This window comes from Gallus gallus, chromosome 2 (genome assembly GCF_016699485.2).
Source record: "Gallus gallus isolate bGalGal1 chromosome 2, bGalGal1.mat.broiler.GRCg7b, whole genome shotgun sequence".
Lineage (NCBI taxonomy): Eukaryota > Metazoa > Chordata > Aves > Galliformes > Phasianidae > Gallus > Gallus gallus.
Window position 1 is genome coordinate 61746032 of NC_052533.1, and position 15784 is coordinate 61761815.

General features: G+C 41.2%; 1 protein-coding gene and 1 non-coding gene across 16 annotated transcripts in view; one reads left to right on the forward strand and one right to left on the reverse strand.

Moving 5' to 3' along the window:
• The window catches only part of CAP2 (cyclase associated actin cytoskeleton regulatory protein 2), a 67488-nt gene extending 54660 nt beyond the window's left edge, over window positions 1-12828 (forward strand). For all 8 annotated transcript variants that reach the window (XM_046924155.1, XM_046924178.1, XM_040683690.2 and 5 more), the window contains 6 exons: window positions 4115-4310; window positions 5147-5322; window positions 6555-6678; window positions 6895-6977; window positions 9533-9673; window positions 11207-12828. In XM_046924155.1, the coding sequence (XP_046780111.1) occupies window positions 4115-4310; window positions 5147-5322; window positions 6555-6678; window positions 6895-6977; window positions 9533-9673; window positions 11207-11290 (804 nt within the window). In that variant the 3' untranslated portion in view covers window positions 11291-12828. The remainder of the gene's footprint in view (window positions 1-4114; window positions 4311-5146; window positions 5323-6554; window positions 6679-6894; window positions 6978-9532; window positions 9674-11206) is intronic.
• The window catches only part of ATXN1, a 257493-nt gene extending 241925 nt beyond the window's left edge, over window positions 1-15568 (reverse strand). For all 8 annotated transcript variants that reach the window (XR_006937206.1, XR_005855809.2, XR_005855824.2 and 5 more), the window contains exons 1-3: window positions 12954-15568; window positions 3447-3489; window positions 1419-1514 (exon numbers count right to left, since the gene is read on the reverse strand). This is a non-coding gene — a transcript (ataxin 1). The remainder of the gene's footprint in view (window positions 1-1418; window positions 1515-3446; window positions 3490-12953) is intronic.
• Between the last annotated feature and the right edge of the window lie 216 nt (window positions 15569-15784).

Sequence of the window (15784 nt, forward strand, 5' to 3'; positions counted from 1 at the left end):
TAGGAAAGATGAACTTTTGTGGGCATATAACGTGCTATTTTATTCCCAGCAGCTCTCGTAAACACCACCCTATACAGAAAAGAAATGAATGGACTTTGTGAAGAGCACTTTAGTTGAAATAGGATAGGACTATAGGCAAGTATTGCTAGATACCAGAATAGTTCAAGAGTCTGGGTCAGAAATATTCTAGAGCCCAAGGATCTAAGTGGTCTTAGAAAGATGACTAAGAAAAGGAAACCAATTTCCAGTGACTTAGGTTGATAACATTGAGATCTGTGCATTAACAGAGGTCAAAACTAATCAAAAGAAGAAAGTTCCTGGAGCCACTTCTCTAGTCTGGTTTTAAAACTGCCCTTGGCATGAGCATGTTTTAGTTCAACACAATCTCCCTGGCATGCAGGGAATGCAAGAAGTGCACCATGTTTTCTGCATTTCCAGTTCACTTGTGCCTTCTATCCCCTTCTGAATGTTACCCTGCTCCTCCCACAAAAAAAAATTCACATCGCTTGACTGTTAGCTTGATTTCCATCAGGTAGATTAAAATGGAAAAGAAAAGAAGATAACAGCTAGAGTGAGATTGAGCCCTTCCGTACAGCATGACTCTGTATGCCTTCCCAAGTCTTCTCAGACCTCTGTGTCTTTTCCATGCTGCCCTATTTCATTTGAGGATTGTCATACTGGATGTATCCATGTCATTAGATGGTAGATTTACAGTGGAGCAGTTAGTCCTGGCCCTATCTTTAGCAACCTTTTCAGACTTTGACTTGCCTTTTCATTTTGCCTAGGTTAAATTATGACTGAAATAGTTTGCGGTTTTCAGAATGGCAGTAGATTTTCAGACCCTGGCCATTGATGTTTAGACATAATTGAAAATGTCACCATGTTCTGTTAGCTTCTGTAGCTGTAACTCGGCAATAAACAAGAATTTGTCACGAAGGAGAAAAGTTTACAACAAAGGTTCAGTCCACCACTTATTTCTGTGATTCCACATGATTACGAGGAAAAATGAAGAACACAGGTTGTCTTCTCCTCATGACAGCTCCTGTACTGTTATTAGATATAACCCAACATCTTTTGAGCTCAGTAGAGATAGCCAGTGATTTCAGAGGAAGGACCAGGCTTGTAAAGGAAGGAGGAGGTTTTTGACTAGACTTAGCTTATCATCTGCAAGCACTGCTCTAGAAGAAGAACATGCTTCTAATTGCCCAGATCCTTTCCCACCTCTGCCCTTGAGAAGTAAATAAGACATTCTCCAATCACATCAGACCGTGTCTGAATTTGATTATTTAAAATCCTTCTGTTTTGTTTGTGTTTTCACTAGATAGTTCTTTCAGAGTTCTGGGAGAGGGATCATCCACTTCTCACAATTAAATTCCTCTGAGTTTTGCTTCTACTCTGGTTACTGGACGTTCCCTTACCTTTGTTCCTGCTTGGAAAACTGCCCGTTGATACTGCTCAGCATCATCGTTTGAGCTCGGAGTCTCTTGCATAGATAAGGTGTAGGCCTTTAACACCTGAAGCAAAGAGATTGGCAGTGACCCACCATTCTGTGTTGTATGCAGAACATGCAGATAACTCCTGCATCTTTGTAGCTTTTGCAGAATTTAATTGGTGTTAATTACAAAAGAATGTCAGCTGCTTCTGCTTCTAGGTGACAGTTGCTCCTCAAACAATGACTCTTTCACACACGAGTTTCTGGAAAATCACAGTACTGTATTTATGCAGGTGGAAGCTATAAAGTATGTTGGGAAATCAGATGGCCAAATTTGTATCTCAAGCCACAAGTTATTAACCACTACTGCCAGTACTACCATTAGTCTACTCACTTAAAGCATACATAATTCATAGCTACACGTTCACACTGCAGTGTGGATGGTGAGTGCCATTTCTGCGTAGCTGAGTATTTTAAAAAGACCTGCAAATGCAACGTTCATAATTCTGGATAACCGGGACATAGTGAATTCAGTTGCTATGGTTGCAGGCAACAGATAGGGAAGATCTCTGTTTGCACCTCAGGCAGCAATAACTGATTTGCCACTAAATCCACTTACATTCATTTTTCACTATAGTAATTCACGGTTGTGCCCACCTTGCTGCAGGTAACATTACTGGCATTACTGGCCTGAGCACAGGCAGGAAGATGAGCACTGTAAATCGAGTTCCCAGTGGGGGAGTTGTCCCCAGTCTAAAATAATAACCTATAATTACCAAGTACATATGCAGAAATGCTCAGAGTTAAATGTATAGGTGCAACAATGAAACGTCTCTAAGAGCAAACAACATCAGAATCTGGTACTGGTGTCTCTTGACAATAAATGATAATCAATTCCAAAAGGGGTTTCTCCTCTTTTGTTGACATTTGATTAAAACCATTTAATAGCACAGGGGAGAACTCATTGCTTTAAGATATCACAGATCCTTTCAGAAACAATCAGACCGTGCTATTATATCAGCTTTGTTACTCACCTGAGTGCCAGGAATTCAACAGGTCTTATTGTGCAGTGCAGTTTTAATGCCACTAATTTCATAAAGTATCTTGCAGTGTATTTATCACTAACACAGTCATAAACGGTTGCCTCAAATGGAACAGTACCCACATGCTGAAGACCCATGTGCCAAGAGAAGGGTTACGTTAAGATGTTAATTAATGTTGTTATTACTTTTCCGTGCTGCTTAAATCAGGGTCATACAGACTGAGAGGTCTGAATACTGTTGGGTACTCAAGTGTGCCAGTCTTGTTTGTTTTTTTTTTAAAGGATGTCTGAAGAATCAAAATGTGTGTGCACCTCAGCCCCTTTCACATTTGAGATCACAAGCCAAAGCTAGTTTACTGTTTAAAAAATAGCTACAGATTTTACTCCAGTGAGATGCATGAACCAGATGGGTGCTTTGATGTTTTCGCTTAGTGCAAAGCAGGAAGCGGTGGCACATTAAACAATTAAAAATATCCTTTGAGTCCAGCTAAGCAATATCTGTTTCCAGTATTGGTTACCTGAGATGCATTTTTAACAACCTGTATCTCCTGACAAAGGTAGCCAATTAGGAGACCTGACTCTGTAAGTCTCTGTCATTTTTCCACTGTTTCTGCCCACCTAATGAATATGAGATAGTGCAATGCACAACACTTGTATAGGTGGCTAAATTAATCAGAACCAACCTAATTTTTTTACAGCAGCTCTTATAAAACAGTCTCTGCTCTGCTGCAGAGATGCTGTCTAGATGAGCAATTTCTGGCATCAGAGTGACACTCAGTGGCGAGATAGGAAAAGTGATTCTCAGTTTCTCAGATTCTTTCTATCTTTTCTATCAGTAGGACGCATGAAATTTTCATCAGCTCATTATCAGCATTTCCTGTTTGTCTGATAATATTATATATGAGCATTACCATTCAGACCAAAACATTTACTTTTGATTATGCAAACTAATAGAATGATTGCATTACTTACTTTATCAAGGTCCCCTCACTCATTATTCACGTGCTGGGATCTCCTGCAATAGAAAAAAAAATAATTTGAGAAATCAAAAAATGTTGAATTTCATAAAGAACTGTCTTGAATGTCCACAGCTTTGTACTCTACTGCAATTTGAATCTTTGCAGGTTACTTCAACAGTCTGAAGAACAGCATTTTACATATTTTTATAGTTGAGAATCTTGCATATGTCTAAGTGACATTCGATGACCCTCCCAGTTATTTTTTAGACAGAATGCTTTCTGTGTTTCTGAACACACATCAAGTTACTGAATACAGTGTCTGAAAAAAAAGAGAGATTTTTGCTTTTGCATATGAGAAGTATTTACATAACACACCACATGTAAATCATATGGAGACTTTAATATTGAAGATGTTTAATAATACTCTTGGCAAGCATTTTGTGTAAGTATGTTAGGTGGAGGAGCAGTGTGGACTACCTGCCTTTCCAGCCTTGCTTCCATTGATGCAAGGAAAGAATAATAGTGTTATTTTCACTTACGATGCTAGAAGTTCTGAATCTGTTGCTGTCTGGAATCAATGAAACTCAACAGTATCCAAGGATGTTAACGAGTAAGAGCTATCATAATAAAGTGTTCCTTGAAAAATTGTATTTAAAAATCATTTCCATCTATCCCACACAGGGTCCTGTTGCATCACCCACATCTATGAGGTCTGTCCTAACCAGTGGGTCATGCCTCTCTTCACCGCCTCCACCACCACCGCCTCCACCGGGACCTCCCCCCATCTTCGATACAGAAACCCCCCCAAAGGATGAAGGAACGGCATCTCGCTCAGCCCTGTTTGCACAGCTTAACCAAGGAGAGGCAATTACCAAAGGTCAGGAGAAAAGAAATCAAATTCTGACCCTTGAGTCAAACTACATCAACAGCTGTTGCATGTACTGACCCAAATTCCACCAATGTTTTTAAGCTACGTTTAGGCAACAGACCTTTCCAAGGCTTGTACTGATCCATCTGGATGAGACAGCATACCAAACCCTCTTTTACAAGTAGCATCACTCAAAATTCTTCAGTATTCCTGAAATTCACACCACTTATTTTGAATTCCCTATTTAATTTCAATGCAGCCGAGTTAGACATCTTCAATCCCCAGTAGCTGGTGAACTTCAAAGTTGCAATTACAATCAGAAGTTATTCCTGTTTCTGACCCACAGTCAGTGTACCAACCTGTGTCATATTTTGGATGGAAAGGTATGGCTCACAAATCAGTGTGATAAAACCTTTTGTATTAATAATGGATAGTTGTAATTAAAGTAGATGGCTGTGAATTTAAATACTTATAATTGATGTATCTGCCTCTAGTGCCAAATTAGAAAAAGAACCTCACTTTTCTGGATGTAAAAATACTCAATAGCAAGATCACAGAGCTCTCTACAGATAGAGGGACTAAAAGACTGCTGCATTTCTTGTAAAGGTTTTAAGACAGCCCATCCACAGTAAAAGAGGTTTTATATAAATGTCTAAAAATATCTATGCCGGTTATACTTCAGGTGGTTACCCAGGCAAAGCACGAGGAAATAAAAAATGTCAACTCCTAAGATAATTTAACACAATTGCAAATGATTCAGATAATATCTTTCTTATTTCAATAGGAATAGCCTTAGGACTAGAGAACAGATTCTCTTTTATAATAACGACCCTGTTTTTTCCAAGGGCTTCGCCATGTCTCTGATGACCAGAAGACTCACAAGAACCCCAGCCTACGTGCCCAAGGTCCACCCGCTCGTTCTCCCACGAAAAGCCATACTCCGAGTCCCACCTCCCCCAAGAACTCCCCGCAGCAGAGCCATGCCCCCGTCTTGGAGCTAGAGGGGAAAAAATGGAGAGTGGTGCGTTCCAGTCACGCCGCTGAATTGCACACTGCACACTGAAAAGCAGATTGAGTCCTGAGCTTCTTGCAAAAGGCTGTCCGTGATCAAGTAGCAACAAATCAAATTTGCAACTAAAATGGGTGGATTCTGCATTACCGTGCCTTACTCCAGTTTAGCTGTTATTATTCTCTAAGATCTAAAGTTAATTCTTTTGTCTCTGAGAATCCAAAACAATTCATCTGAAACAGAGAATGTCAAAATCAACAAATAAATTCTAGCAAAATCAGACAGTGCTCCAGAAACAAATCCAATGGAGAATTCCAATTAAAATCCCTTGTTGCAGGCCACTCTTGTGAGAAAGCACAGAGCACTTTTTCCATCCTTGTTAATTGATGGAATTACACATTTATTTTCCATCACTCAGTCACTCATTCCATGCAAACACCTCTCTCACGCTTAAAAGTGCAGAAGTGTTTTCCTTTTGCTCAATCTACTGAAGAAAAAGATAGCTTTGTTTATAGCCCGGGAGTTAATTTGTGGAGGCACATACCAAACTATCTGGAAGCGAAAAGCCACGTCACTGTGTTGGTTTAAAGAGGGAAGAAGCAATAAGCAATTTAGTCACACAGCAGTTTAAATACACAGTCATTACTGTGGAGTAAAGTTTGCACCAAGTGTAGCTACAATTTACCTCTGCTATTTTGCATTAGAGTTATACTACCTGAAACTTCCCTTGTGGATCCCTAGCCTTTCTTTGACACTCATAGAGTGTAAACATCCTTTTGCACTTTATAATGAAAGAAAATTTCTTCACATAGTCCTCCTACTGTTTAAGGTACTGCCTGCACTGGTTCACAATATACTGTATGCAGCCCTTGATAGCATTGCTGGGAGTGAAAACTTGGTTTGGCCTTCAACATGTTGGTTCTAAGTTGAATGAGAGCCAAACGAGAGTTCTGTGAGGGCATTCTTACACTGCTGAGAGCATAATGTCTTTGCTACCAAATCAGTGGGTTTTGTCTTGGTCTATGCCAAGTTCTTCAGTTCTGCAGCTCTAGAACGTACACATGCATCACCAAAGGCTGAGGTAGGTGAAATATCCAGCCACCAATCACATTGGATTTTTAATCCATCAGAAGTAGATTGTCCTGTTGCAGTGATGCAATGACTTGAGGATATGTTGTACTAAGCTCTGCCTGACTGTTAGCTAGTTGAAGATAACCAAATAAATAAACTTTCTTCTGAAATAGGAATATCAAGAGGATAAGAATGACCTGGTCATTACCAACACTGAACTCAAGCAAGTAGCCTACATCTTCAAGTGTAACAAGTCTACACTTCAGATAAAAGGAAAGATCAATTCAATTACTATCGGTGAGTGGATAGCTCAGCTGGGCTTTAAATGCCAATCCTGAAAAAACTGACTTATGCAATTAATAATGCATCTGAATCATTTCATTCATCTTAATGGACTGATCACCAGTGATCAGCTATGCAGTATGAGACTGGAAACTTTTGTACTTAATGCAGCCGGCCTGCATATATTTCTTTTTATCTTGCCTTTCTTATTTATGATTATTTCTATTTTAGATAACTGTAAAAAGTTTGGCCTCGTGTTTGACAACGTTGTGGGAATCGTGGAAGTGATCAATTCCAGGGATATTCAGATTCAGGTAAACATCTGTTTGAAAAACAAAGAGAGAAAGAGAACAAGCAGAAAGAGAAAGCCCAACATGTAGCTACAAGAGATTATTAAAAACTCACACGTGCACATGAAGAGTGAGAGATTGGTGCAGCCAAACCTATCTTAATATACAGTGAATTCTGCTGATGCTTTCTCTCCTCTCCTCTCCTCTCCTCTCCTCTCCTCTCCTCTCCTCTCCTCTCCTCTCCTCTCCTCTCCTCTCCTCTCCTCTCCTCTCCTCTCCTCTCCTCTCCTCTCCTCTCCTCTCCTCTCCTCTCCTCTCCTCTCCTCTCCTCTCCTCTCTTCCTCTTCCTCTTCCTCTTCCTCTTCCTCTTCCTCTTCCTCTTCCTCTGTTTTTCCTCTCAATGAAAACATTCAGATAGACTGTCAAAGGACAACTAAATGACAAAAAGTGAAAGCAGGCTCTTGGATCTCGAAGATCTCCCTGCCAGCAATTTGACTCATTACATGGGAAGATGATGCAGACACTTGCCTAGATATGGGCTGTGAGTTTCTACTGGTTTTGTCCTAGACAACCAGTGAGTAAAACTTCATCAGAGATCATCTTCTTTTGTGGCTCTTCTGAAATGAAAATATACACTTTTTTAATCCAGATTTTGCCCTCCCTGTAGCAGACATTGCCCTATTCAAAAGACAGTCTGCCTGGCATTTACAGCACTTCACTCGTTCCGTTCCAAAGAGGTCTAACTGTACAAGCTGTAATACTGTTTTGTGACCAACACAGATGATCTTGTCTTAAGAAAGGCCTCTGGGATGTTTTATTTCAAGAGAAAAATAATTAAATGTGAATTAAATTATGTTAAACTGCCTGTCTTCACAAAAGGTGAGGTCTTTTGCTTAAAAGGCTGGGCCTGCAGTAAATGTAAGCAGGCCTGTTCCACGTTTCAGAAATGCCGGTCACAGATACCACAGTGAAAAACAGCAGGATTTGTTTTGCTTTTTTGCACCTCTTGCAAGTGACTGACGTTGCTACCAGCTGCGCGTCATCTTCTGAGCTGTAACAGGCAGCCTTAGTCATGATCACTACGCTTCTTGTGGCACAGGCATTTACACATCCCAGGCATTGCTGGTTTGTTTTTGTATAAAATAAATAGATTACTTTTATCATTACTGCTAGGACTTTTCATGAAAGACAAAAAAACTCATATGAAAGAAGCAGCAAAACCGAACACCGTTAATATTCATGCAAAGGGGAAATATCTTTTCTAAGAACAAAAATTCTTTTGATTAAGCAGGTTCTATGAATATTGCATAAGGCTTCTATGGCATAGAACAGAGTGGAGTTACACTTAAGATTCTGGCTATAAGCTGCCTGATTCTGAAGGGTTTGAGTATGCCAAGTGCTCAGAACCTCCATTTTCTCAGTATTTTGAAGATTTGAGCTCATAAATTGCAAATATATCACATATTAATGCAACGAATTACCCCACCATTTTTCTATATTTACTTCAGCGCCTTACTTCTCGGCTCTCCTTTCTGCCGGTGGCATTTTATTTTTCCCTGATGTTTTCAAAATTAACACACCCTCCTTTTGCCCTCTACTCCATGAGATCCTGCAGAAGAGAGGAAAGGTGAGGCGTGGAAGCACTGATCCATTACGTAGATCAGACTTCAGGAGGAGGGCAGAGTGCAATAGACAGACCACTGCTCTTTGTTTGCTGTCACATTTAAGGAACTGAAGCTGAAATTACATTCTTAACTCAAATGATGGGACACACTTTATTAGTGAGTAATCTGTCACATGCTGTTATTGCTTTGTAGCTCAAAGTAACCTTTGCCCTTTTGATACGCTATCAAGAGCGTACTGTTGCTTTCAGCCAGTGGGCAGGAGAAGGGGGAATTTTTACTGACAGCCCTGAGTCAGCCAGTTAGCCAGGTAGAGATCTTTAAATCTGTAGAACGGTCAACATGGGAACATTTACTTCCTTTTCTCCCCTCAAGTAAATCTTGTGCTTGCTTTTAACGTGATGTAAGAAATACTTTTAAAGATGTAATTAAATTGATCTTCATACTTTTCTAGGACTGTATCTTGCCTGAAGGGGATAAAAACCTTCTCCTGCTGTGTGCTATAAATCCAGGAGGAGTTTATAAGTCCTTAGAATGCATCACAAAACACTTCTCTTGGATGCTGAGATCCTTCATTTGCTCAGAACGGGTTGGAGTTCATGTGTTTGATTTCTTGCCATCCTGCTGATGAACAAGCTGAACGCTGCCTGAGTATCAGCACAAAAACATCACTGGAAGTTGAGAGAATGGAGAAAACACTTGCATCAAATCATACATTAAAAGTTTGCTGTGTATTATAAGCTTGCAGTTGCATAGAGAGCATTGTTATCACCACCAAGAACTTTCAGTGCTTAGCAAATGGATAGTTTCTGTCTCAAATACAAGCATCGTTTGGGCAGATGACCTACAGATCAGATGTTGATGGCCAAAATTAGATGTGGCAGGCAATAAAAATTACATTAACAGTGTCTTTGTTTGCTTTTTAAGATTTGATAATAAGTATCTCTCATTTTTCAGGTGATGGGGAAAGTGCCAACCATTTCTATTAACAAAACAGAAGGCTGTCACATCTACCTCAGTGAGGAATCGTTAGATTGTGAGATCGTGAGTGCCAAGTCTTCTGAGATGAACATCCTCATCCCCCAAGATGGTGATTATGTGAGTGAGATTATTTTTAGAGATTCTCTCCCTCTACCCACCTAGCCTTGGTAGATAAAACTGCTAGGAAAGTAAGAGCTAACACATCACACATATTAACATGATCAAGAAGTGATCCAAAACAATTGAATTTCTTTGTACCGTTATCTCAGCTATCAGTGCAGAAAGAATGACTTTTTTGGCGGGGGCACAAATTTCAAAGATTCGCCTTCTCCCCACTTTTACAGATGATGGCTTCATCTCCTGTCCACTTAATTTTCTTTTTTAAAACGGTTCCTAAAGATAATGTCCCAGTGGGACTCACTTCACACCTTATTTGAGAGCGCTCTGCCTGAAGAGGATGACACTAAAGTTAAGATGGAAATCTTTCAACTCTGAGTAAAATTATAAACTATTATTTCCTTGTTATTTTTTTCTAAAACTGTTGATCCGTGGGTAGGATCTGTAGAATTCTTTTTAGTATTTTTCAAAATATGTTTCTTAAACATCACTTAAACATGAGATGTGCCTTTTCTAACGCAAAGGCTCTTTTTTTGTCCTAGTAAGACCTTAAAACTTGGCTCTCCATCATTTCTAGTGTCACACTGTAGCAAGGCAACATGCAGGTAGAGCACACTTGTTCAACAGAGTAGTTTTGAAGTTGCACTGAATGACTCAAGACGGAACTCGAATTTGCCATAAATCTTCCACTCCAGAACACTGTATGGCAGAAGGGCTTGGGCTTTACAAAAGAAAAGATGTGACGAGAATGTGCATGCTCCACTCTTCCCACAGTGATTACTGGATGCTCATCTTCAGGCAAATAAGAAGGGAATGATTTTCAGCGAGTGCGTATCCACCTGCTTCTGAAAAAATTAAAATAAAATAATATAAAATAAGGTCTCTTTGATGAACGTCTCTTCAAATTGCCACTACTGTCTGAAGTTACTGGCTATCAAAACACCGTGAGATCTGAAAGAATAAGTCCTTTCTTCCACATTTTTGTTCTCTGGGAACCGAGGAGGACCCAACATCTCTCATGCTTTCACTGAATACAGGGAATGGAAGGAAACTTCCTTTAAGTTCTGCTTTGTTTTGTCTGTCTCTTGAAGTATATCGTGTGTAAAATGATAGGTTGGTATTTTAGATTTTACTCTTCTATGCTATATAATTTGCTTTCCTCCTTAAAATTAGTCTCCTCACTAAATCTCCACATCAAATCCCTTTTACTGTCTTCCAGGCCAGTCGCTGATGGAGTCTAAAGTCATTTCTGACCTGAGGTTTATTTACTTAGCTGTCCCCAATAATGGTGTGAGAAGGATTATTACACAGGAGTACCACAGCTAAGCTATTTGAAGCTAGGTAGCAGTAAGGCTTTTTCCTGTGTGGCATTGAAAATAGCTTCCTAGGGTAATGAGGAAGGCCTCTCTATAATCCTGGCGTGTCTGAGCTCTCAAAGCTTTCCCAGTCATGTAGCACTAACAGTATTTCACCAGTTTTCATGAGGTATCCGCTGTTTATCTAATCATCATTGTTGCTTTTGTTTCTTACCAGAAAGAATTTCCGGTTCCTGAACAGTTCAAGACAGCATGGGATGGATCTAAGTTGGTCACTGAACCTGCAGAGATCGTGGGTTAACCTCCTAACACCACTCAGCGCTCACTGACCATGACCAGACTATAGCCAGCAGAAACAACGCAGCAACGTAAAGAACTAGAAATAGCAGTAGCTCCTACTGCTGTGATAGGCCTTCAAGCATTAGCTGTGCATGCTAGAAACAATAACTCATCTGGCACGCTTTTGTTAGGCACCTCAGCATTTCTCAAGTTTCCACAGTTTGCCTTCACTTACGGTTTTACTTCTCAATGATGTCATGTGAATGTAATGGCTTGAAACCCCCGCCTTCCAGTCTCGTCATTGGTTTGAAACACTTTATTCGTTAAGCCAAAATACTGCATGAAACACTTGGTTATCACATTGCTTCCGGGCATTCCTTCTTATGTTTCTGCTAATCAAAAACAGCATTAAGACTCTCCAGTGTTTTTTTCACCTTTTAAGCTACTCCTGTATAATGCAGTACAAACGCACCCCTGGGGAGAACTACCTGACAGTTCCTTCTAGTTCTGTGGCAATCTTTTTTTTTTTTAAGCAAGCAAAAAAAGGATAACTTTCAGCAATACATTTTCCTAATGGAAGAGGAAATAACACGATATTTTAATCTAACACTTTTCTAATGTGTGTATTTAGAAGATCCCTGTGTTTTCAGTGATACAAGATTTTATTCTGGCCCACGCAGACCTGCTGTTGCCCTCTCATTTCCTGCAAATCAGTAATTCTTTTGAAACTGAAGCCTCGTGTGAACTAACACCTTGCAGCAAATCACCTGAAAGGTTTTGCTCCACAGCTGTCTTTTGTTGTTTTTCAGACAATCCCTCATGCTTTAAATCTCACACTCTGTCCTGCAAACTGCACCTTTGCTATTCAGCAAGCTGGCAGGGGAGATACCACGACCAGGCAGGTGGTTTTCCCAGGGTGAGAGGCACATGTCAGAGATCACTTAGTTTGCTTGTTAAAGTTCCTTTAAAATCTATCTATCATACCTATCATAGCTTCTATCGATTAAAATATCTTTTTTCTGTTTCTTCCCTGCATTTCTAACACTTATTCAATTTCAAATACATCCACGAAGCAAAGCCATAGATTTATGACCTATCAGTTGAGCCCAAATAAAGCCCGCTTGGCCCTTCAGTTCTACTTTCTATAGTCCCTATTGTACATGCTTTTTTAACAAAGGTGGAGTCTTGTATACATTTGTACTATTTCAGCACATAGTACAATAAAATTTTAAAATTTTGCAGCCAGCATATGTTTTTGATCACTTGTAATACTTTGTAATGGTGAAATCAAAGTGAGATGCTTGCAGAGCTAGTTACAAGCTAAATTTTGTGCCTAATTTACCTTGAAAGTACATTAATCCTTGAGGGTTTTTAACTATCTTTGATTGTACAACCTATATAACACAACAGTAGTGCTCATTCCGCAAGGTTTTGCTATCTGATCTTTAATCTATATGTATAATGTGTCTGCCTTAGTATATACCATTTTTCAACAGTAGACTTCTTATGAAATAAAACAGGAAAATGTACTTGTTTAAATATAAAGTTGCTCAGAGCTTACTGTGCCGTACTGTTTGTCCTATACGCCTTCCCCGTCTTAAATGCCATTTCAAAAACGTAACTGAGAAGAAGTAGCTGCTCCTCCCGTCTCATCAAACATCAGCATGCCAGCGGCCATTACTCACCTGACAGTGAGTAGTAGCTGTGCTGCACGTCAGCAGATAAACTTGAAGTTCTGTGCATATAACTTCCGTGACGGCAATGGAGCCCAGCTGCTCGTGGTTCTCATTTCTAGGTACACCTCTATCTTCCAGATACTTTGTCTAGGGAGATGATCATGATCTGTGCAAGTCTACCTTCTATTTTCAGCTTTTCCCATTGTTTCTCTGCATGTCTTTGGATGCATCCCTCCCGTGTTAACAAACTCCAGGAGCAGTCCATCCCGTATTTCACGTAGATGTGCAGCATATTTGAAAAATAGCATCACATACTTGTGATAAAAGGGTTGTGGGAGGATTGTTTCATCTTCAAATCATAATCATGATTTGTTATGTAAAACGATCTCATTCTGGAGCACTGTGATCTGAAAGAGTGACTCATGTTTTTATCCAGCATCAAACAGGGCTGAAGTTGTTACACAAAGGCAGGAAGCCACATGCTCCCATGGAGGTATGGCACAAAACAAGTACAAAATGCTTGCTGGTAAACAGAAAACAGTGAGGTGGCTCTGACTTGCTACAAGGACAAACTCCTTAAGTTCTTCCAAAGGGTTCAGCTCTCTCCTCAAGGCTGGTTTACTTGTATCAATCTTCTTTTAAACATTTCAGAGCAAATTCCCTTATGGCTAAGCCTTCTCTCTAACACCCGCACTCCTGCAATGTGCAAGACCCACACACAATTATTGATGAGTTTCTTAACAGGAAGAAGTCCTGTGCAGTCACACCGTGTGCTTGAAGGTCTGACCACACCTGAGAACTTTGTCAGAGAGCAGAGCTTGAAAAGATAAGGAAAGAGGCCTTACATTAAGAGACCCAAGGTAATACTGGTAACCGGAGAAAAGGCCAACAAAGTCCACACAGCGTTAGACACTGCAAAAGTAGAATAGGAGAGAGACTTTTTAAATATGCAGACATCTTTTATCAAGTATGGAAAGTCAGCCACATGGCACAAAGCCATGACTGTGTTTTGTCAGCTCTAATCCTCGGGAAAAATATTTGCTGTATGTTTTCAGTAGTTGGGGCTGCTCTCTGCAACCTGTCTTCAAAAATGCAAAGGAATGCAAAATAAATGAGATAAAGCCGAGGTTCTGATTCTACCCTATATGACTTTGTGTACCATCAAATGTTAAAACCTCCTTTTTGAAAGAATCACTTACAAACATCTTGAGTTAGAAATAATCACCAAGCTGCAGAATGATGATTTGACGAGAGATCCCAGCTCTGGTCAGTTGTGTCCACATCCTCACCAGCAAGCCTGACCTGTGTTCAAGGATTGACTCCAGCAAGGAATGAAGCACTAAATGCTGTGCAGCCGTAGCATTCCATCAATCCCTTCTTTTTACTGCACGCTGCCACATGAGATAGGCCACGTATTTCAGCTTGGTCTGCACTGCTTTAAAATCGTGCTTCTGCCTCTGAATCTGAACAGAGAACAGTAGCTGTGGTGCATACATTGTTATGGAACGAATGCGTATGGTGTAACTAGCCTGTTCATTTTTAACCTACGTGGGTCAAATGTTCACTAGGCTGCAAATCAGCTGGTAAAATACACGAGAGATTTTGATCTAAGTTTTCAAACATAAACAGTGTTTTTCTTGTGAGATCTTTTATGCTTTCTTAAATAGCACCTCTGTAAAAGGACAACATGAAGTGCAGGAAGGAGAAGGGCCAAACGCAGGACAGGCTGGGGCCTCTCAGGTAGAAAGCAGCAGAACAAAGGGCACTGGGCACAAACTGCCACACAGGAGGTTCTGACCAACCAGCAGACCGCACTTCTGTGCTGTGCGGGAGACAGAGCATTGACAAAGGCTGCCCAGAGGCTGTGGAGTCCCCTCCTTGGAGATCTCCAGAAGCCGTCTGGCCATGGCCCTGGGCACGCCGCTCGGGCAGGGCTGGGTCCAGGTGGGCAGAGAGGGCCGGCCAGCCTCAGCCATCCTGCGGTTGTGCGATATCGGCTTAGTTATTCAGAACACCGCGTTCTTTGTGGAAATTGGAAGTATCGAAGCAGTGACTCCGCGTATCCACCAGATGGCAGAGAGCAGCTGAGGCGCGGGCAAATGGCGAGCTCTTCCTGTGAAGGCAAGACGCTGGACTGGTGTTTACAAAGGCTGTGCGTGCTGCCTGTCAAGGGATTGAGAAACTGCTGTCCAAGTGTCACTGTTAAGACATTAAAAGGTCATCTGGGTAAAAGGCTTGAGGGGAATGAATGCGGAAGAAAAAACATCTACCTGTTGGAATCATTTGAATGTTTTTTCAACACTGCTATTTCCACAATTAACACCATTTTCCATTAAAAGCGCGTCCTAAAAAAACTGATCGCGACGCTAATACTTAACAGACCTACAGAAGAGAAAAGGATGAGCAATTTCAAGCCTGCATTTGAAATCCAGATATGTTCCTCGCGTTCTAGCAAATTAGATCCTTGTTTCCCAGTGCCACTGGTGTTGGTCGGATAAACCGCCCGTGTTCTTTCCGACTTCCAATTTCGGATGCCAGACGGTTTCTGGGCTCCTCACTGTGTCACAGGGAGGCGGGAAAGGAGCATTGCTGAGGTGCTAAGGCGTTTCGCGCCCTCACACGGCGGGGTGGGGGTGGGGCGGGGCGGCGGCTCTACCCTCACCCAGCCGGGGCGTCTGTGAGGCCGCAACTCCCCTCACTTCGGGGGTGTTCGGACGCTCCCCAGCTTAAGCGCAGCCCTACCCCGGCGCTGGGCGATACCATCTGGCGGCACAGGGGTGGGAAAGCTGCTTCCCTCTCGGCGCGTGGTGTTTCTCGGCTTACCCTGCTCACCCCCCCGC